General features: G+C 46.7%; 2 protein-coding genes across 2 annotated transcripts; both read left to right on the forward strand.

Moving 5' to 3' along the window:
* Nucleotides 1-7,450: 7,450 nt before the first annotated feature.
* On the forward strand, nucleotides 7,451-8,222 carry LOC128725998 (uncharacterized). Its single transcript, XM_053819777.1, has 3 exons — nucleotides 7,451-7,520; nucleotides 7,633-7,809; nucleotides 7,910-8,222. Exons 1-3 carry the CDS (start codon nucleotides 7,461-7,463, stop codon nucleotides 8,117-8,119), a joined length of 447 nt encoding a protein of 148 aa, XP_053675752.1. The 5' UTR covers nucleotides 7,451-7,460; the 3' UTR covers nucleotides 8,120-8,222.
* An 839-nt stretch (nucleotides 8,223-9,061) lies between these two features.
* Nucleotides 9,062-9,803, forward strand: LOC128725999 (uncharacterized). The gene is made up of 3 exons (XM_053819778.1): nucleotides 9,062-9,198; nucleotides 9,276-9,443; nucleotides 9,513-9,803. Exons 1-3 carry the CDS (start codon nucleotides 9,139-9,141, stop codon nucleotides 9,702-9,704), a joined length of 420 nt encoding a protein of 139 aa, XP_053675753.1. The 5' UTR covers nucleotides 9,062-9,138; the 3' UTR covers nucleotides 9,705-9,803.
* Nucleotides 9,804-22,222: the final 12,419 nt, after the last annotated feature.

Genomic DNA, 22,222 nt, shown 5'->3' on the forward strand with positions numbered 1-22,222 from the left:
AAGTAGTGGAAAAAGGTAAAACTAAACACTCGGCATGCTGGCGGTGTGTGTGAGATGGAAAAGAAATATTATTCTTAATCAACCCGTCTGCGGGGTTTGTTTGATGAGGTTGAAGTGGACGGTGTTTTTGAAAGTTCACACATCGCTGGCTACCCTGCGGAGATTAGCAAACTATGTAATGATTTGTTGTTGCACGAAAATACTTCCATGTTATTGCACGTGTGCCTTCGGGCGCGTGGATTTTAAGAGCTAAACTGATGTTTTGCTTGAGTATCTTTATTCGCAGAATATTCCCAAAATCACGAAATTATTGCTGTTCTATTGCACCATCGTACCGTGTTCAATGTGTGCATGGCTCGCATAAATGTACCGGAGGGAAAAGTAAAGCATTTTAATGAATTCCGTGTAATCGAGAGGAAAAGAACAATCAACTTCCCATTCACCGGCGGTGGAATGGTATTTTCCTCATACCCACTTAATACTGATTCCCATATCGTCTGCTAAATGATTCATCGATTCGAATTCTTATCTCTTCCCTCCGAACATGCCTTCACGAGTGGAAGCTCGAGTTTCCTGCTTTCTGCCCGTGCTTCCTACTACAATCCGACGAAGCTTCGGTTTCAACGCATCCGCTGAGCCACTTGCTGGCGTGGTAAGCTTCGTAATGTGTTACATCCGCTTTCGCCAACCATTTCTGATGGGATTGCAGGGGAAAAAAAACCACTGGTGCTAAGAAAACACACTCGCCGGTATTCCCACGAAATTTGTGGCCTGATTTGCTAGAAGTTTTATTCCACCGCACTATCAGTACGAATGACGTGGCTTCCCACGGCGTTTTTCCGCGTGGCTTCAGAGGCTCGAAAGTGCGAAAGTACGAATGCAAAGAGAAAATACGCGGGGTGTTATCGATCTATAAATTGTAAATGTGCTCGATTTGCCTTTTTCAATCATCTCCCGTGGTCAGGTTTATGGACTTTCATTTTTTCTCTCTCTCTGCCATTCTTTCCGTTCTCCAGGCTTTACACTGCGATGGAAAATCCATTGGAATTGGATTGATGAAAATTACATCGCACTGATGAAAAACGCCATTCGAGCGGCTTCGGACGAAGTTCAAAGAATGAATAATTTTTTGTTGTTGTTGTGTGGTGTTCCTTTGGCTTCATCTTTCAGATGTGCTTTTTGGCTGCTTTTCTTTCGCGCTATAAATTTAGCTAAACCGCGTCGAAACACGTAAACGTCAATGAGCCGGTGAGGTATTTTCGATTTCCACCCACGCCGATGGTGGCACGAACGAGGTTGAAAATGAAATATAATTTAATGCCGCAGGGAAGGCTGAAAACGATGGCCCAAGAATCATCCCTAGCGGGCAAGAATTCGGTCCGATGGCAGAGAATGTACAGCTGCTTCTGAACCGCGCTTTGCTGCTGAATCCTTAAGAAAGATATCCCTTCGGGGAAAGGGAAAGTAATTTTTCTTTTGCCTCACCACGAACACAAGAGCAGCAACCAAACCCGTGGCTGTATTTTTATCATCACGAAAGACAAAAAAAAAGGCCCACTGCCGCCGGCGTTGTGGAAACGATGAATTGACGGAAAGGTGAAGGAAAATTGTTTAACGAGTTTGAAGCTCGTTCCGGAATCCGAACGAGTCTTTCGAGGAGCGAGCAACGACGTTGTTACGGGGTTTAGAAGTGACTTTACGATCGGTGAAAGCCTCCACAATGCACTGCCGGTGGAGGTTGAATGTCACGTCTAAATGTGAGCCATTCTGGGGGGATTCGTTTTCCCGCATGCAGGATACGCTAATTATGGTGCCGGGAAAATGTTTCCGACTTCATTAGTATGAGCGGAGAGCAGTCGGTGCGGTGTTTCGTTCGAGCAATTCCAACGAACGAAACGGGGCGATGTGGTTGATGCTCGTGCGGATCCATCATTGTGGCATCCTCGCGCGACGGATGCATTCACGCCCTAATCACTCCCTAAGGGCTGCGAAAATGGGCGCCATCGTGAGCGACCTAATGTCGCCGAACCGTTTTTCCAGGGAACGGTTGTCTCCTCGGGACATGCGTTCATAAAACATAATTTACTTCACAAACTTCTGCAATTCGTCTTCTGCTAAATCGGTACCGGACGCAAATTTCTGCACTATGGGCAAACGGTGGTAAACAAATAATGTTTAACAGATTGTCAATTTTTGTCATCTGTTGAAATATAAATAGAAAAATTGTTTGATGCTGTTATACGATGCAATATGATAGTATTTGAAAATCACCATTATAGTATGTAAGTATATTAAATATCCATTTAAAAAGACATTTCAATGTTGTGGTTCTATTAGCTTTGATAATGAGAGAATTGCGTTATAGCAAAATACTTTACATTTAGAACATCCGCTTATTTGCGCAAATTAATAAAGTTTTCGACAATAATGTACATTGAAAATAACAAATTTGAATAATTTTCCTCATCCATTATTTATTATTGTAAGAGGATATCAAATACCTCAAATATGACCATCAAATAAATAATAAGCGTCCGTTATTATCTTCACGATGATGGTATAAAGAAAACCACGATGACATTACCGATGGTTCTCGAGAATTTCCTTCCAGCTAAGCAAAACAGAATGAACGTGGTCTGTGGAAAATATCCCTTGATATTTGCATCCCTCCAAATATTTCAGATCCCAAGCCACACAGCAGCTGAGTTTTATTAGCGAGCATCTAGGGCTGTCGAAAAAAAACACATTACGGAACAAAATGAACGAATACGAACACAAAGATCAACCCGGGGTTGCCTCTTACCGGAGGGTTTCGTCTCTCGGGTGGATGGGTTTGAAAAATTAATCATTAGCCAAAACCCAAAGTCCTCCGATGCTAAGGTTCCACGTTTCCAAGACGGGCATCATCGGTAACGGTGCGTCCCAGAGCAGAGCATGGGAGGCAACTTTTCATAATCACTAGCCTTCACCGATGGAATGCCGATGTTCGTTCTCTCAACGTTCCCAAACGGCCGACGATGACAAATTCGGTAGCGGATCCGCCTGCAGCATCGGCTGGCTGCCTAATCCCTTATGATTGAGTGCCTATAGTTGCACGATTCCTCGATGAATATGTCTTTTTCGTAGACCATGATTACCCCCGGCAGCTTAGCGAGCTTTTGTCCTGTCGTTGACGAGGAAAGCTTCCCTGCTGGCGGCTAGCTGGGCCGCCGGCAGACAATATGGAAATGTGGAAGCGAGAACGAGCGTGAAGATGGAGCATAGTTTCGTACCAGCCAGCGTTTGTAAACAATTTTGCAAAGCATAGGGTGATACAAAAACAGGAGATATTGGTTTTTTTTTCAAACCTCGTCTAACAGTTTTCGATTTTGGAAAGCGTGTCTAGTGTATTGTGATGAAAAGCATGGTTTTTGGAATGAATATTTTGATATTAATGTTTTCCTTAAGTAAGCTTTTCACAACGAACTTGAAAAACATTCAGCAAAATTGAATATAAACCCAATGTAGATCTAAGGATATATTAATACACATAACCTCAATCAGAATCGTTTGGTTGAACGTCATCTTTGGAATCATTTCGAGCGTAATTTAAATTCATAAATGCACTTTTGAAACGAGGAAAATGTGCTCAAGGAAAAGAAAAAAATACGCAAACACCCGTCAAAAGCTCGTTTCTTTGCACAACGGTGTGCATTTATCATTCAGTTAAATGACACTCGAGCTAGACATCCACGTGCGACGATCGAAATGGAATGGCAAACAGTAAGCAAAGAACGATACATTTAAATTGCCTTGCAATTGCCGTTCACGAGCGGAACGAAGCTCACACTCGCTGCCAAGCTGCGAGCAAAATTCGCTCATTCGGATTACGCCATAAAGTCATCCTAAGCCATTTCCATTAAAAAAGTTGGCATAACGTCCACCTCGGCGAATCGTCATCAATTTTTATCGTCATTGTTCACGACATCTCCAGACCACCGGACAGGGTGGGGTGAACGCTTCGAAAATGGCCACCCGATGCTGAGTGATAAAGCTCCTGCTGCTGCTGCTGCTGCTGGTGAGTGGAGTCTGTCGACGGAAAAGGCACCTGTTGGGTCCCAGCGGGGGATCCGATGCTCCCGTGCATGCTCCTGCCGGTTACGTCACCACCCGAAGGAATAACAATGCTCATGAAGGACCTTTTATTATTCACATCTTTCGCCCGGGATCTGGTGAATCTGGCTCGAACCACCTGGCTCGGGCAAATAGCCCGGAGTTAGGAGCAAATTATGAATGCAAAATGTGCTGCCACGCTAGTCCGGTCCCAGGCAGGCCGAGCAGGATATCCACAAGCCGGCGAAAGGCCTCCAGTGCTCTACCGGGAAAAGCACTCCACTGTACCTGGGTGAAATGGGTTTCCGTGGAAAACAATTCGACACGCACCGGTGCGGAGAAGGTTGGGCACACTTTACAGTCGGTCTTGGCAGGGTGAAATAGTAAGACATCGGCCATTATCTATTGTCAGGGCGAAAGGACCGCTTTCATTGCGCCACGAGTGCCAGAAGTGAGCCAATGAGAAGCAACTACCGAGCCGTTTGAACGTGGGCATTTGCTTGCGCTTTAATATTGAGCTTTTGTTTTCACGACGTTTTTCGAGAGGAACTTGACGTTAAAGTGCCCGTGAATAGGATCCCGAACGGCAATTGAAACTTACACTTCGTGAATACGCTGCCGTAGCCTAGAGTCGCCCAACGGGAGGCGTTTTTCATCCAATTCGTCCAAGATGGCGGCCGGTTCGAAGCTAATCAACAGCTCATTAATTTCTTCCTTCGCATCCCCGCGGTCACTCAATCCGTGAAATGGTTTTACCCGGGACGGATTTCCACAGTACGCATGGTCGCCCCCTTCTCCCACCAGAAGCCTGACTCGATTTGGGTGGTGAAACTTTTCGCCGCCTAAAGGAGCGTTTGTTTGCGAGTTTTCTACTCGCCGCTGCTAATAATTATCGTCCCGGTGCGGCCGCTAAGCCGTGGACACCGGCACCGAATGCGAGATTGTTTCCTGGCCCGGGGAGAGTTTTATCAAAATTTATGTTGCGAAATTTTCGACCGATAAATCATGCGCGCTACAATCGCTCGTCCTCGTCGTCTTCCAGCGTATCCTCTCCGTGGCGTGGAGCGTTTTTGTGATTTAGGTCGGCTTTTAAAAACAGTAACCGACTCGGTTCGCGCGCCAGAGAAGATCGCCGTGGCCGTGGCAGTGGCGTGGAAATTTGTGAACTTATTTGACACGCACTCGAATCCCCGGGTCGCATATGTGGGATGGCCTTAAAATTCCCAAAAACGTGCACACATTTCCGAAACGCCACATTCGGTGTCAAGCGCAAGCCACTTTTGGCACCATCCAGATTTGTGGTTTGCACCTCGGTAGATTTCTTTTTTTTTCTTTCTTTCCCCCGGGCTGCTTGACATGCGCTACATGCGTGGTGGTGGTTCAATTCCGACGAATCAGAAGTTAATTTGAAGTTTTTATTTGATTTATATCGCGCCATCGTTTCAGCGCACACCGAAACCATTGAGGCGCGTAAACGAGGCTCTCGTACGTACGAACGACACGATCCATAATTCATTTGCGTTTTTGAACGGTACGGAGACGGGGCTGATGTGGCTTGGAAATTGGAGGAAAAAGGGAAGCACGTCATCACGCTGTTGAAGTATTTTGTTACAACATTTGGTTTGCCAACCGCGGCCCGTTGAATCTAAGCATCGTGCAAGTAATGGAAGGCTCACGAGGCTCGTTCTACAGCAGGCAATAACGGTTATTTTGATTGCGCTGCAAAGCTGAAATTAATTTCCACCGCAACATTATTTGCCTTCACTTTTTTGTGCCTTCATAAACGCCTGTAGGGCTGCAATGGTTTTGATAACTGATTACGAGTAGCATTTGAATGAAACATCGTGTTTGTAGCTCAATGTTTCATTAGATCCGTTTTTGTGAGAGATTTTCATACACTAGATGAATTCATTTACCTACACAAACAGCGCCGTAAAGTCACTGTGAAGTTTTTCGCACGCATCGCTCGCTAATTAGCTTCCAATTAGCTACATTCAGGCGCAACTTATTTACTTACACTCATGCCGCATCCCATGTACATGTAACCCAATTTTCCGTCTCTGATTGCAGCGCTTCATCGTGCGCCTGATAGACGCATGGCCGAACGAACCAGAAAATAAGTTCACTTGTCCCATGATTGATTCATAACTCGTCGTAAATCGGAAACGGCTTCGACGTGAGGGAGTAATTTCAACGTTCATAGAGGCGTTCCTCCTGATTGGCTCGAGTGAACTTTGAGCTGGGGACGAACAAAAAAGAAAATTAAACTGATGGCACGAGCGAAATGTCGAACACCATCACCGGAAGCCATCACGTAGGGCACATTAAATTTCCAAATGCGAAACGCGAGCCCAGTGGGCTGAAACGTTTTTTCGCAGATTATTCAACCCCATCTCACTCAATCTTCTCGAGGTTCTGTGCGGTGTGTTACGGATCGAATCAAACAAAAACAACCCCCTCAGGTACGAGGACAACGCCAGTTGCGTCCGTTATCGCCCACAATTCGTCCCTGGCTCCATTCGTCCGACGGGCACAGGTTGACCCTTTTCAGCCGAACGTTGGTACGGTATGTGCCGTTACCGCAAAACTCCCAATAGCTGGCTGGTCACAGGGACCAGGGACCAGGGTTGGCTGGATTGTCGAGCTTCAAATTATTCCTGATTTACAAAGGCGTCCGCTCGAGGATCAACCCGGGTCCCGGGCGTGCGCTGCGTCACGTAACGACAATAAAGTACAAATTTATTCATGATTCGTTTGAATCTGAAAAGGCATTAAGCCTTTCGCGAGGCTCGGCATCGGTCGGGTTGGTTGGAGCGCGTTCATCTTCCACCCATTATTTGCTTTCCCGGCACAGTGGAAATTCGAACGGCACAGTGTGGCGTTGGGAATGGGTGGAAAAATGAAGATCCTTCCGTCCGGGAGCTGCACACGACCACCTCGGGCGTGTGTCGGTGCGCTGGTCGAATGTGAAACAGAACAACCTGCCAAACCGAGAGCGACTGATTATGGAAGTTGTAATATTATTTACATGTTCCCGGACCTCGGTACCCGCTTATATCCTTGCGCCCCTGGGGGTCAGATCCCCACCGGAGCGTGCATTTGCCGTATTCATCATCAAGTCACACAAGATTTACTCAACCGGCGTCGGGGCGTAGCGAGGTGCTACACTGATTGTGCAAACACCGGGAGTTTCTGTTTGAATTTAATTTCACTGCACTGCCCCTGCAGGTGGTCCGAGCTGTCCTCCCCTCTGGGATGGATTGTCCAAACAATTATGCGTCCGCCTGTGGGTGGTGTGAGCGAATTTACGGTGAGTATAAATATGACACGTCCGGACAGATGCTTCAGTTCTCAAGATGCTTATTAAGATGCTGACAAAGCCGGTCGCCGTGCTGGTGGGTTGGGTCGGGTTTCTCTTCATGCTGCAGGTCGGTCAAAAGCAGGATTTGGTGCTTGGACCGGTGGTTCTCAAAATCTCCACCCAAAACCGAGCTGCGTGATGGGATGCTTGCAATGTTTTATTGATTGTCCTTTCCGCAGACGACCCCAGCCGCAACATCGAGTAAGCACATGCACACGTTGATGGACGTGTTTCGGGACATACGCTTCGATCTGGCGAAGGAACCGCTTTACCTGAGCCGAGCACGGGCCGGCATGCAAGCTCAGTTTCGGGATCCTCTCATGAAGCACGCGCAGCAGCTCCCGGAAAGCGCTGAGGTATGTGAGGTTGTTGCACCTTTTTTTTTTTGCTTCTCATGACCTTATTCTAACTTAAAACATGGTCCCATCTCGCATTGGTGCCCCGGTGGGAAACTAGCTGTCCTCGCAGTGCCTGAAACGGATGGTCGCTGAGGTGGGCGATCTCGATGAGTTGTTTTACGCTACGTTCGGGTACGGCTGCCAGGAGCACGACCAATACTCGTTGGAATGTCTGGAGGCCGCTGAACCGGACTTTTTGAGTGGACTTCAAGCGCTGGTCAGAGAGACACAGAAATGTTGGGTGAAAACGAAGGGTGGAAATAAATAAATCCTTCTGAAAGCCACAGAATCATTCCCTGCACTTGTCGTCGAATAAACTGAAATATCTACGATTTATCTATACTGGGTTTAGTGGCGTATAAAATTAAAGTACACTTCAAAGAGACAAAATCACGAAATGGAACTGATTCTGTAAGCCATTGAAGATGCGGATCCAGCATCTCAATTTATTCATGCTAAGTATATTTTTTTCACCAAATATATTTCTTTTCATTACTTTTTGAATATATGTAAGAATGCGAAAATCATATGGGACGCTAGAAGTTGTATACTAAGCTGTTTCCAAATTACATATGAAAACATTTTAGCCAAAAGTTTTCAAGCTCCAAGATTCTCGTGTATAAAACTATTGAGCATTACGATTCATTTGATTGGTTTATAGACAACTTTTATATAGTCCATACTGGTTTAGATACATATCAAATATATTATTTGATAAATTACCGTGATATTTATTACAAAACAATGCAACAAGAATAATAAGTAACAAATTTCTTCTTAAATTATCTTTTACAAAAAACTCCTGCAACTTTTTTATGTATTTAACGAAGCAACCCGAAATATATCAGATGGTGCTCTCATTTAACACGTCCTGTTATGATTATAAATAAGTAAAATTATGCCACATATATATATTGCCACTTTGTAACACACTGTAGTTTCATTGCAGTCATACAATTAAAAGTAATTATGTTGCGAAGTTTAACAATACGAACAAAACTATTCACTCCTTTCGAAATGGCTGCTCGAGCAGCTCTGTTTATATACTCTACATCGCATTGCAACGCAAAGCGTTATTAATCAAACTGATTGATTGTTTGTTCAACTGCCATCACGCTGCACTGCATCTGTTTGAGATTCAATTTGTGAAAGCTGTCACAATTTGCGCCCTTGTCCTCGCGTACCATATGTCCCTGTTACATCGCAAACTATTCCATCGCCATAAAACAGCCCATCTCCGGCCCGGTTCGCTTATGAACGGTTGATATTTTCCCGGTTCAAGTAAACATGATCCCAAAGCCCTTCTGGGTCATCGCCGCTTTCGGGTTGATCTCGATGAACGTTCAGGTGAGATGAACGAGAAAATCTACGCGACGGTAACGCTTTCCTTCATCAACCCACGCTCTGCTTTTCGGTTCGCACAGGTCGATGCCACGCAATGGCACGCAAAGCAGGTGCTTCAGTTCTTCCGTCGTGTCAGGCTGGACAAAACGAAGAATCCCGTCTACCAAAGCGACGTCTTGCGCGGCATTCGGACGCATCTGCGAGAGCCGCTCGTACAGAAAGCCCTTTGCTTACCCAAGGGCACCAAGGTGAGTGTGGAAAAGGGTGAAAAAGCGGTACGTCAAAAATGAATATTAATCGCCTGACAACTTTCGCAGCTTTCGGCGGACTGTCTCAACCGAATGGTGGACAAAGCGAGACAGAACGAGAACAGATTTTACGCCAAGTTCACGTACGCGTGCAAACGATTCGCGGAATACTCTGCTAGCTGCCTCGAGACCGCCCGGCCCTTGTACTACCGGAGCCTTGCGGTGCTCGCTAATCAAACCGAAAAGTGCTGGAAAGCGTAGGCACCTGAAGCGATATCCGCGGAAAAGCACCGACCCGAGGAAAATAAATTCACAGAAATAATTACACAATTTCCAAAAAAGAAAACTTATACCGTTTCGCGTGGTTATGTTTTAATTGCGTTCCAGCGATCCGTGCGTGGATTTGCGTTACATTTGAATGCAATCACCAAATTCAAGTCTCGTTGTGGATCGATTTTTAGCTCCATCCCAGCGACGCTTCATTTGCGAGAAAGAAGCGAAATTAAGGAAACAACGCTATGTCAACATGCTGCTTAACGGCCCATCTCGAGCATGCTCAAGGGCACCGAGCGCTGGGAGATGGGACCTCGGTCCTCGGTGATTTGGGTTTAGCTCGAGTGCACCCTCAAAAAACAAAAGCAAAACACGAGCGACGAAGGGTTTGCGCCGTTGTTCTAAACCCATGCCAAAAAGTGGCCACAAAAGCGCTCCGACTGCTGCCAGCCGGAACGCTTTTCCCACGGCCGGTCAGTGTAAAAAGGGCCTGGCGCAAAAACAAAAAAAAAAATCACCGAACCGGAGTTATTAAAACCCAATGCTTTCGTTCCGAAGGGTGCTCCAAAGTGAAGAAAGCCCATTGCAAGACCAGCCTCCCGCTCCCCGAAGGGGTCAGATGGAATCGACGGAATCCAGTTTTTCGCCGCAGTGACAATAAATAATGCAGCAAAAACAAACTCCAAACATCATAATGGGCGATAAAGGCTTTCATTAAGCGAGTAATGAAAGAACATCCATTTAGTGCCACTCCATCGCAGTATTAGGGTTCGGACGGTTAGCAAGAACAATAGTAAAAAACGAGAGAGAGACAAAAAAACTAAGCGGTCGTTTGAGTCATGCCGGGAAATTTGTAATATTTACTCGCAACAGAACCGTATGCCTCGGTGAGCATTGGATTCGAACGCAAGAACGGACACCAATCGGACACCGAAGGAGTGGAACAATCGGTTCTAGTTCGATTTCCATCATCCACTTTTATTGTGAAACACAAAAAAGAGCAAATAATTTGAACCCTTAAACCTGGAACCTTAAACTCGATGAAATCAATTCAGTAGCCTGCAAAAAAACTAAACTAAACTTTTACTGCTTAAGCTTATTTTTCCTCCTTGTTCTCTTACAAGCAAACGCTTTCCATAAATTGAATGTGCTATCATAAACACTTAAGGATTAAATTTGGAGCGGATTATGCCAAACCGTACCCTTTTTTCTCAATATCCCTAGCTCCCCGTAAGCCAATAGTTCAAAAAGGGGCAAAAAGGCAACCCTCCATAATGGAACATTCCGTCCCGAATTGACCACACGTGGTCGAAATTTGATAGGGATCTTGTGTGCCCGGCGACACGGAACGGTTCACCGATCCCGATTGCAGCCACCCTTCGGTTCGGGGTGGCCCAATCCGACCCACGGGTCGGTTCTTTTGAATTTTACATCGGCCCCCGTTTATGCAGCGGCCCACTTTCCATCTCCCGAAGGGATAGTTTGCGTTTGCCACACTCGCAGCAAAGGAGTGTATTCTTTTTGGCTACTCGTACGAGAATAGTGACCAACGGAACGAGAGAGAAAAAAAAACCTTCCGGACGTTGTAATCAACCCACCCATGCGCTCCTCTGGGTATCCTTTTGCGGTGGAAATAGGACCATTTTTGGGACCCGTGTAGTCGGCCGTACGTGAGTGGTTGTCTTTGACCGAGAGCAACTCGGATTTCACAGCCCAAAAAAGATATCCTTCATCCCCCGAAATCGATGCCTTTGATCCAATCAGTGGCGTTGGCACGAATGGGACAAACGCGTGTCGTATTTTTCTATTTCAATCGTAAATGCAACGCGTCCGGATTTAGCTCAGTGGCTGAAAGGACATTTTTTTTTTGCAATGGAAGCAACCATAACACTTGACTATGTGGTACAATGGAGAAAAAAATCAAACATTTTAATACAACGTAGGGTTGTATTCCTTCGCAATGGTCCGTCGATTGAAAGAGAGACCAGAAATACAACCAATAAATGGACCAATCTCACTGTGACTTGCAATAGTTTTATGCTGGCGCAACATTTTTTAAAACCGAATCCTTTTCGTTTCCCGAAAAAGTGCAACTCTTCTGCACTTGCGAGTGCTCCAAAGTATATTCAATTCAATTTCATGACACCGCTTGACATCCTAGTCAAATATTCCCGTCGCCGGAAAACTGCATCAACAAGCAAAAATCGGACCGCCACGCCGTTATTTCAACAAGCCTTGCACATTTTTCACCGCCTGCTAGGAATTGTCGCTCCACATCCGTTCGAAGCGCATAAGCCGCAAGTCAGTAGGCGTTTTTTTTTCGTTCATTCTCTATTTGCTTAGTAACAACAACAAAAACCTCCTGACGTTTATATGCACATTCTGTGAGCAGGTCTAGCGTTTATTTTAATGCATTTTCAAAACACCATCTTCCTGACGGGTGACCCTCGGGCGGTCGGCACCGAAGGGAATATTTATTTACAAGCTTCTCGTGAAAGTCCCCAAAAGCCCCGAGATCGCCAAACAGCACCCGGAAGCAGCCGCGACGGAATCCGCGGATCATCATGAGCAGTTCATGAATAATTCAAGAGGAGCGCTGATAAACCAGCACACTTCTGTGAGATTCCGCTTTCTGTGCTGGCCATTCGGCTGTGCCATTGCTGGCGCAAGTGGATCACTAAAAAAGCAACAGCACAGTCTGACAAATTCGCGAAGCTGCTCGCTTTCAGCTTCCCGCGGCTCCTTTGGCGATCGTCATATGCTCACCGAAAAAAAAGGAAAGCCTGCGCACGGAACGGGAATCACCAGGGATGAAACTTAGCGCTGAACTTTGTGCCAACCCCGGTGGTGTGCCTCCCAGTGGAATGGTGGAAGTAAAAAACTCAATCAAAATAATAACTCTGCCATTCCGGGAAGCACATCTGAGCCACCGGGAGTGCTCCAGTCGCCCGAAGTGTAGAGACGATCTTTCGTTATCTTTGTGATACGTTTAGCTGGTGACAGTATTTTAATTTGCGTTGGAATAGTCGACGAGCTGGCGGGTGCGAGCGAGAGAGAAGAAAAAAGCCATCATCCTTTACCTCCACAATCAGATACGAAAACTTGCTATTAAGTCCTTCGAGAAGGAAACGACAGGCAAATTATGGCAGCACAATCCGGCATCTTTGCGCACAAAAAAGCGACAAAAAATCTAAAATATCAAGAATCACGCGGGAAGATTAGGCCAAAAGCGGTTCCCATCTACGTGGCCAGGCCAGTTCCGGTGCGTTATGGTGCAGGATGTGCGTAACTTCTTCACCAACAGCAGCCAACGGCAGTCCTGCGGGACGTAACTGTCAGGCCATGGGTGGCAAATATTTGCTACCATGTTGTTTGAAGAAACCGAGGCAAGCTTTTGCGCCCGCCGGAAAGTTTACAAATCTCGCACAGGACGCACGGTGGGAACAAAGCCAAAGAAAAAAGCCAGCTCCGAGAGGAAGCGATTGTGTGTTCCTGTGCGTTCGTTGGAAAGTTTATCTGGCCCATGAGCCTGAAGGCGAGCTAGCTTTGTAGTTGCTTCTTCCCGCGCAGTGCCGTGGCATTTGTGCGTGAAGGAAAAACATCATTTTTCCCGCGACTGTTGCTTACAAGCGGGAGGTTACTCGATCCAACACCGTGGAAGCCGGCGGGAAGTGCAAACCTGTCGGAGCGTATCTTTCGACGCTGGTGGCGTAGCTCATCTGCTGCCTGAATTTTGATTTAATTAACGCAATCGCTTTAAAATGGAATATAAATTGGTTCATTTTCTCGTGGTTCAGGAGCCTCGCAGATGCCAACCATTAACGGGGCAGCTCAATCGGTTGGTTGATTGGGTTTGGAGTTTTTAACGTTACGGGAAGGCTAAAGTCGATTACTAAATTTGCAGCCGAAAATAAATATTTTGTAACAGAAATAAAATGAAACAGTAAATTTTTTTTTAATAAAACCAAACAACATTTTGCTACGAAATAAAACGTATATAAAAAAGATCTATTCCACGCTTCTTTGTTGATAACGTCACGAGGGAATAAGACATCCGAGCAAGCTGCCTTGCGTGGGAGGAAAACCTAAATTGAAATTGTAAAAAGAAAACATTCCCCACGAGCATTCCCCAAAACGAACGCGAAATCCCACATCCGATTAATTGTTGTGCGGTACTTGCACGTCGTGCAGACACGTGACAGACTCGTCCCATTGAGATGTTGAAACTTTTGTCGAATCTCTCTCCACTCCCGGGACAAAAAAAAATCAAGGTATCGATTCGGGGTGGGTTGCTTCCGTCAAAAAAGAAATTGCACGAAACGTGACGCAAGCGATGAGAAATGCCAGCAGCCGCCTCCTTTCGTCCTGAAACCAATGGAACCACCCGATCCCGGGGCCAAATTTAACGAGTGTAAAGAAAACAGACTTCCCTGCAGAAGGGATGGATGATTTCCTTTTCTTTTTTTTCCCTTTTTTATGATCAATTTTTCGTATCCTTTTTTCACTACTCACCATCGACTCGAGCAGAATGTGGACCGCTTGCGGCGAAAGATGTAGGAATCGTGCCAGCTTTTTTTGTTCTTCTCGCTATCTTTATTACAACATTCTTAAGCGCATAACGAGCGAACGAGCGTGCTCCCTTGCCGTTGGCTCGCACGCCGTTGGTGATTTTAATTTCGAGCACGTCCCATGTGTCCAAATCTTTGCCAACCCCCGAATCCAGTGACCCCCGGGCGCTCCTTGGGAAGCGAAGGAATGAGGGTCCCTATTGTCAATTTTCATCCAGCGAATGCCAGCGGAAAGCTCATCATCGGGCGAAAGTTAAGCTGACAGGCAGGTTTCGATTTTGTCAACTCTGTGGGTGGGGATATTTTTTTTCCTCTCCGACTGATGTCCTTCGACTCCTAGCAGCTCGAATGACTCAACTCCTCGACCCGATGGTTCGTTCTCTGTTTGCGATGATTGTGTATCGGTCGCGATGCTTTGATCATCCTGTTGACTGCTGATCAGTATTGCTTCGAGCTTCGAGCAGACGAGACGCTGGAAGATCTGCCAGATCAGAAAAGCACCTGCCAGCGATGGCCGCTGTCACCACGGTCATGTCAGACGAGCAGCTTTCGCTTCTCCTTTTAGACCAGCCTGATGAGAGCGACAAATAAAACTCGACCACGACGCACCATAGAAAAACGAAGGACGATGAAAACCCACAACCATCAAAATGTTTCAAAGATCAGCACGAATCGAACATCAAATCGATATGTTGGGATTAGCTCAAGTGTTAATAATCCGGTGCTTGAAGCGAAACTGAAGCAACACGGTTCCCGCCCACGCTGCGAACCGATTCAATTACTTTCATTTCTGATGGATCGTTTCGATTCGACAGCTGATGCGCTTGCCGGGATGATCGATTCTGAAGGCGGTAAAAATTACACATCAAAAGCGGAGTTAAAGGTATAGCGAGAGGATCGATTGCCATTCGCCTGAATACTAAGCTTTCGTTACCAAGCTTTCGAATGAATTCAATACATTTCTTTTCATGTACTTTGATAGCTCAGCACAATAAGTTTCATGTCGGGAAATGGCATTTTCAATGTTTTTTTTTGTTCTATGGAAACTAACATTCTCTCCCTGGGGCCAAATGTCAGCCAATTTAGCGACGATTGCTTCCTCCATTCAACGGGATTTAATTGAATGACATAAGTCACAATTGAAATAGCGATTCGAGCCATGGTCCAAGATCAAAGAAAACCCCCCGAAATGAGCACCTCCCCCTAATTATCTTTCGCAATTTCAAAAGCATCCGCATTCCCGCAAGCAATTAATTTGCTCTTGATGAACATCTTTTTGTCTATTTTTCTCGCGTCTACCTCGCATGTCCTGGCGCAATATCGGTTCGTTATCGGGCGGACAATCAGCGCGCCGTTCCGTTCGTACCGTTCGCGCTGAAGTTCACTCCCGTTTAATATCCTTTCAAGAGATTTCATTCGCTTGATTGCAGCTCTTTTAAAACACCCGACCCATCGGTGCCGGTGCGATTCCAGAGAAATATTTCATCCTACCTTACGCTCCCACCGGTTTTCCCGTGCCGTAAACGAATTATCCACCAGCCACCAAAGCGTGCTTTTAAGTAATTCACTCGCCACAAGCATTCTTTGAGGTGAAAGAAAAAAAGAAGCACCCATCGGAAGGTTCGTCCTCTTGAAGCCTGATGGCAGCCGTTCGATCGATCAACCGACCGATCCCTGGGTTCGGTCCGTGACCGGAAAGTAATGAGATTTTGCGTCGTCTCCCGGTTTTGTGCTAAAAATACCCAACGCACCCGGCCGGGATGTCCGGGATCGACCACCGAAGCCTAAAGGGCGAGTGTTTATAGGAAAAGTAATTTTTCTCGCTACACCATCGTCGACGACGACGACGACGACGGTAGCAAACCGCAGCTCATCTAATTGGCTCCCGGTGGCTTAGTGCCGGCCGTTTGAGGTCAACCACACCAGCCCGTCTGCGGTTGTGCTTGAGCAAATTATTTACCTACCTGGCGCGGACCTCGAAAGTTTGATGGCCGTGTTGTAACGTCCTTCCACGAAACCGTGCTCATGCCGCTTGGGCCAAAAAATTGTTCCCCCGGTTCCAGGGGAACGTGCGTGTAAGTAGCTTCTTTTATTTTTACTTTTTTCGGCGCCACCCCCAAGCCATGGAAAGAAGATGGTATGGTATGGTGAGCCCGACCGATGCTGTCTCATCACCCAGCGGGCGTGATCGTGGGGACCCAGGACCTCGCACCCCGAGCGCACAGGAATTATTATCCTTAAGCGATAGTAGCGGCGACCGTACGCCGTATCATGTAAGCGGTGGCTGCGGGAGCGAAAAGTATTTGCCATTGTAATGAGAAAAGTTTGGCACATTTTATCGCGAGTCGAAAAGTTTCACTTACGAGAGTTGCGGTATCAATTTCGGTTCGGCACGGCCGCGATACATCGATCGATAGCGCTTTCAAAATGCGGCGCGGGTTCGTTTAAATGTGCGAATATTTATTCTCAGGCTCGCTGCAGCTAGCAGTGCTTGCAAACTGGCAAACATTTACCGTTTCGCTCGCTAAGGATCAGCTCGGCAGGTATATTTATATCTCCCGCGGACCGGTAAAGACGCGAGAACAGTTTCCCAAAACTCGCAAACTCGAACGGCAGCCTTGTTAATGGTGAAATACTTTAAGCTCCATTCCTTGCGCCTACACATGACACGCAAAGTTTGCCTTTAAAATGTAGTTGACTCGCCTGACCTTTTACGTACACGGCTTAATCTGGGAAATAGTCACCGGAGGGTACGAGAGCAATCCCTCATTTAATATTCAAAGCACGCGTACAAAATCCTCTACCGAGAATCACTTACATGTACTCCACCCGTCGAGCATGAGATGAAGTAGAAGAAAAAAAACTGTAAATAAAATAAAACAAACGAACATAAACGAACGGCTCCGTGCGGCTGGGACATGATGAGAAAAATTTATTTGCATGTCCTTACCTCGTGTTTGTCAGTGGAACGACAACAGAACGAAGCAAAACAAAAAAAAAGCACACGAATCGGGAAAACAAATTCGCTACGCACCGCGAAACGGTCGAAGAGAAATGGCGCATTGGCCAAATGTGGCATCATAAACATGCCGCCCGGGCAAAGATGGCTAATATTTCATTCAATCTTTCGGTCCTTCCCGGCCGGAGCACTGCAGTCGAATCTTTCGGCCATTTCGATGTAAGCTTTCCATTCGTCCGGCTCCGGGTGGAACGAAGTGGTCCTGAACGTCAGAGCTAAGTATGGGTACTTTACAGGGAATGGAATGGACGAGAAAAAAAAGAATGCGCCCATCACGTCGTATACCTCCTTCTCTTTGAGGGTTTGTGCTTGAAAAAGGGCACAAAAAATCTGCCCGATTCCCGTGCCTGCACGGAAGCACCGGAGGCTCTCGAGAGCCTTTATCGCTTTAAATAAGAAAAAAAAAACGCGTCCAAACCGGGACACCATCAAACGGTGCACGCTAGAACCGGAGATGGCCGGAATGTGTGGCCATAAAGCACATTCGCAATACGCGCCCGTTACGCTTATTGTGCTCGGGTGTGAACAACACTCCTCGATGGGTGGAAACACTTGGAATTTCACTGCAGCTTAGCACGGGCTTAGCTTGTTTCTGCCATCCTGTGTTTCTCGCACCCCGTCCGAATGGATCACGGTGGGGCTGTTTATTTCTACTCCGCGCTCTTGACGATCTCCACCCCATTTTCCACTCAACCGTTTGCGACAATTAGATGCTTTTAGCGGGTGGATGCAAAGCGTCCAACCATCCAATGTCACAACGAAGAGCAAACCTGGCGGGAGCAATCGCGACCGTTCGAGCAATGATTAAAGCGTAACGTTTACGTTCAACGTACAAACGGTTTGCTTTCATGGTGCTTTTTCTTTTCGCTTACTTTCAGCTCGCCGCTTTCCTTTGACCGTACGATACGCGCATCTTCCTTGAAGCCTTTGAAGGCCGCAGGACCTGCGGAAGCGTTCCCGCCACATGGCACGGCCCGTTGACGATGATTAAAAAACATAAACCGTCATGATGGCGACCCTGGACGAAAGAAAATGTCTGTTTTGTCTGATGCTTCGTTTGGTTTCTTATTTCTTTTCCCAAAAGCCAAAGGAAGCGCCTCACCGACTGGCCCCATCCTTCGGGCAGGGCAATGAGGCACAGGAAAGCGATCCCGGGGAGCCACAAAAAAGGACATCACGCATCCGTGAACGTAAAATTGACAGCCGAGAGACATGCTAACGAACGAACGAAGCGAACGAACGAGCGAAATTAAGCCGCACATCAATCAGACGCCTTGGGTAGCCGTCCTCGCTTCGTGCGCGTGGTTTGAGGTCTGTGTTAGCATGGATTCCTTGTGGTTTTTGTAAGCATGGACGTAGGCAAAGTGTAACTGAGAGCAAACGAGATAGGACGCACTTGTGCGCGACCAAAAAACACACATTCGGTGAAGAAGAAATCGTCATCCACCCATGCACTGGCACAAGAAAAAGGACACTTTTGTCCCAATTCTGCTCTACTGAAACTGTTTTTTTTTTGTTTGGGATGGCACCTGGGACTTGCCTGGACTTGTGTAATACATCCTTCGCGACAAGCTCGTGATACGCATGCACACCAGCTCGAACGATGATAACGTCGTCACTGTTCGCTAGCTGGTGCGATCTCGTTACGTGCTTACGTGCTGACTTGCTTGGGAGTAATGGATTCCGAGTACTCGGCCAAGTAGTAGCCCGTACTACTGTCAGGTGCGGCCACCCTGGTGCAAAGTACAACTTGGTGACAATGCGCATCGTGCGGAGTAGACGACACTTCCGGTTCGTACTCGGAAATCCTTACGATGACGTTTCGTGCTCGAACAATCCGTGGACGAGCAGAGTGACGGATTGCTGTGAGCGTGTGACGAGGATAAAATTGTGGTTACCGCGTTAATGGGTTTTGCGGTGATAAAGGAAGGTCTTGGGTGGCACAAAATGCTGTCACAGGATGTCCAACTGCTGTGAGCAACAAACCTTAGCGAACCACATAGCTGTTACAAACTTCTTGCGTTGATTATTGCACGCCACTTGTTCCACCAAACGATTGTTTATGAGGTGCGAAATTATATCGATAAATTATGGTTCTCGTTTACGTCCTTTTTTGCCGAATATTTCTGCTCAAACTGAACCATAAAACGAGGGATGTATGCTGTATTTAAAATGGCGAAAGCTTCGCGGATTATTGTTCCGAGTGTAAACGATTCCGAGGCGATGTTTTTAAATTTGCACTTGACAGTTTCACGCAGCGATGTTCCACGTTATCGTTTCACGAAAAATGCACCACGAAGCGATGTTTTTCTCTTACTGCTGTAAGCCAACCAAGTTCCTTTAAATAAGCCCCATACTTTATGTGTTGTATCTTATCCCCAAGCTTAACAACGTGGCTGCGTTCTTGCAACAGCACCGCTTAGGTCGTAAATTTTGGAATATCTTTCCCTCGTACCCGATCCTGAACGGTTTCGTCGAATAAATTATTTTCAATCTTCGACATTACACCGTTATCAGTGGCCAAGCACCAGAAAACGGTGTCTCATTCCGATTACGCACCGCCCAAGCGCAACCAGATCCTTTTTCCCAACCATGCCACACCGTTTTCCCCAAAAAAAAAGGGGTTCTCCGAGACGAAGTTCTCGTTTATGGATCCAAGCGCCATCATTGACGCCCCGAAGCCTACCGGTGAAACTGGATATAGAACGGGAGGCACGAATGAGAGGAAAAATAACACACACACACACGCACACAAAATCCATTTCCCGGCTCACCTTCCTTGGATCGGTCGAGGCTTTTACTTGCCAAGCACCGGGGAAGCCTCACGGGCGAGAATGACGATGGGCGATGATGATAATGCAACTTCCGATTCTCAATTTGGCTTTTCGGGGTTCATTTGCCTCGGCACCGAAGTGGAGGGTGAAAAACGCGCCCGAAAAACGGCCCCATCGTAAAAACCGGCCTACGACAAACCGCGCGCATGTGAACCGCAAGCAAAAAAAAAAATGAATCACATCCTGCGGCTGCCTGCGCGGGTTGCCCTTTCTCATCGTGCGTAGGTTAGAACTTTTATCCTCGTAGATACTGGATCTTGCTGCTCCAGCATGGGGCGCACGGAAAGCGAAGCGAAGTCAATTTAAACGATGGCAGCCGGCGGCGTGAAGTCTGCTGGGAAAGGAGTGACACTCTTTCGGAGAGCGTGGTGGGTTTTTTTTTTCTTCTACCTATCCCCACAACGTGAACCGCGCTGGCAATCTGATCGAACAATTTAGCACGCCGCGTAACGTACGCCTTCCGGGCCGCCAATCGGGGGCCAATCGCTAATCGACGGAAGCCGCGATGGGAGTTTATATCACGCACCGTCACTGTCCTTCGGCTGTTTTGCGCGGCTGTGGCTTACGTGGCGATTACGTCATGCCCGACCCGATGGGGATGGGGCCACGAAGTGCAGTTTTTCCAAGCGTGACAAGTGTGAAGTACGTGACGATGTCAATTACAAACCCCGCATGTGCGAAGTATCGATCGGGATGGAAGTGTTTGGCGCCCAAGATGAGCGTGTGAGTGTGGGTGATGTGGGTAATCACGAGTTTGCGAAAGCAATTATCTTGCGTGATAATTTGAAAAGTACCAAGTGTTGGGTCTCGGGACCAATTAAGAGTGTGGAAATGTTGGTCTATGGTTGAAAATCGCTAAAGTTTCCGCCAATCTACGATTGCTATCTTCGATACAAACCGTAATCTAATTCCATTAAAATTACAGGTTTTTGCTAGAGTCGATTTTTTTGGGTCATTTTCTCAGTGAAAGCATCATGTGCTTTCTTCATTTACCACCGCGAGCACTCGTGCTACTACTGACGTACGTCTTTCGGTGACACGTGCAACCCCTTTACGAGAAACACGTAACCGAAACCGTAACGTTTGATCAACACGTACTATTATTTCTCCTTTTGAACTGATGATGTCGCTTCGTACAGCTTCCCGGGTAATGATACGGTATGAAAAAGGTGCGCGATCTCTTCGGTGGGCACAACATTTCACGTGTCACTGAACGCCACCAGCGGGCGCTTTTCTTCTGAGTTCACGTGAATGCCGCAACAAGCAGGCCGATTTTCCACAACCTGTCGTCGTTTGCAGGCGCCTGCAAATGAATCATTGAATGAGGCTCAATGCTTTCGGGAGCTGTACCGTTCGGTGTTTGACAAGATTCAATTCATTTCAGGCCTACCGGAGCGGGGGCCGTCGTTGTCAAATGCTCGAAACATTTCATTTTCACCATTCACCGTAATGCTGGCCCCTGGGTGGGGTCTTAAAGCGGTCGATTACAGTTTAGAAGCGGCAGGGTTTTCTCTCTTTAAAGCAACGCGGTGAATGGTTGAGAGAATTTCCGCCTACTAAACGCTTGGCCCATTGTAAGCAGCTTGCTTTGATCGTTTAGGTTGCATTCATCGGCTCCAAGCTGGAGTTGCGTAACATCGTTTGAATAAGAATGGAAGAAAAAATCTCATAACAATTTATAAGAACTCATTAGCAACATAAACGATAGCCGAAATTATACGCGTGCACAAGGAAGTGTTCGCGCGAAGAGAATGATTCCAGAGCGGTGGCTCTAATTTAATAACTCGTGGGAAATCCAATTTGCCTAACGTACATTTGAAAGTTCCCGTTCCTGTTCCAGGTTCTGCCACAGGGTGACACGTATACAAGCCGCTTTCAGCTTTGACCCAAGCGCTCTTGTTCCTTGCCAGAGATTGCGGTATATTTCCATAATTTCAGTAAATCAGATAGCATCGTTGCGAACGCTTGTGAGTGTGCTTGAGGACGTTTTAAATTCACCTCAAACATCACCACCGAGAGGAGCAACAACGTGTACCAAATTAAGACCCAAACTTTGCGACACAATCTCGTTGTATCTTAAATTCT

Source organism: Anopheles nili, chromosome 3 (assembly GCF_943737925.1).
Source record: "Anopheles nili chromosome 3, idAnoNiliSN_F5_01, whole genome shotgun sequence".
Lineage (NCBI taxonomy): Eukaryota > Metazoa > Arthropoda > Insecta > Diptera > Culicidae > Anopheles > Anopheles nili.

Excerpts from the sequence above, each read along its gene's own strand:
- LOC128725999 (XM_053819778.1), top strand. The coding sequence starts at position 9,139 with ATGATCCCAAAGCCCTTCTGGGTCATCGCCGCTTTCGGGTTGATCTCG. Across the intron at positions 9,199-9,275 it reads TGATCTCGATGAACGTTCAG|GTCGATGCCACGCAATGGCA; the intron begins GTGAGATGAACG and ends CGGTTCGCACAG. Across the intron at positions 9,444-9,512 it reads GCTTACCCAAGGGCACCAAG|CTTTCGGCGGACTGTCTCAA; the intron begins GTGAGTGTGGAA and ends CAACTTTCGCAG.
- LOC128725998 (XM_053819777.1), top strand. The coding sequence starts at position 7,461 with ATGCTGACAAAGCCGGTCGCCGTGCTGGTGGGTTGGGTCGGGTTTCTC. Across the intron at positions 7,521-7,632 it reads GGTTTCTCTTCATGCTGCAG|ACGACCCCAGCCGCAACATC; the intron begins GTCGGTCAAAAG and ends TCCTTTCCGCAG. Across the intron at positions 7,810-7,909 it reads AGCTCCCGGAAAGCGCTGAG|CTGTCCTCGCAGTGCCTGAA; the intron begins GTATGTGAGGTT and ends GTGGGAAACTAG.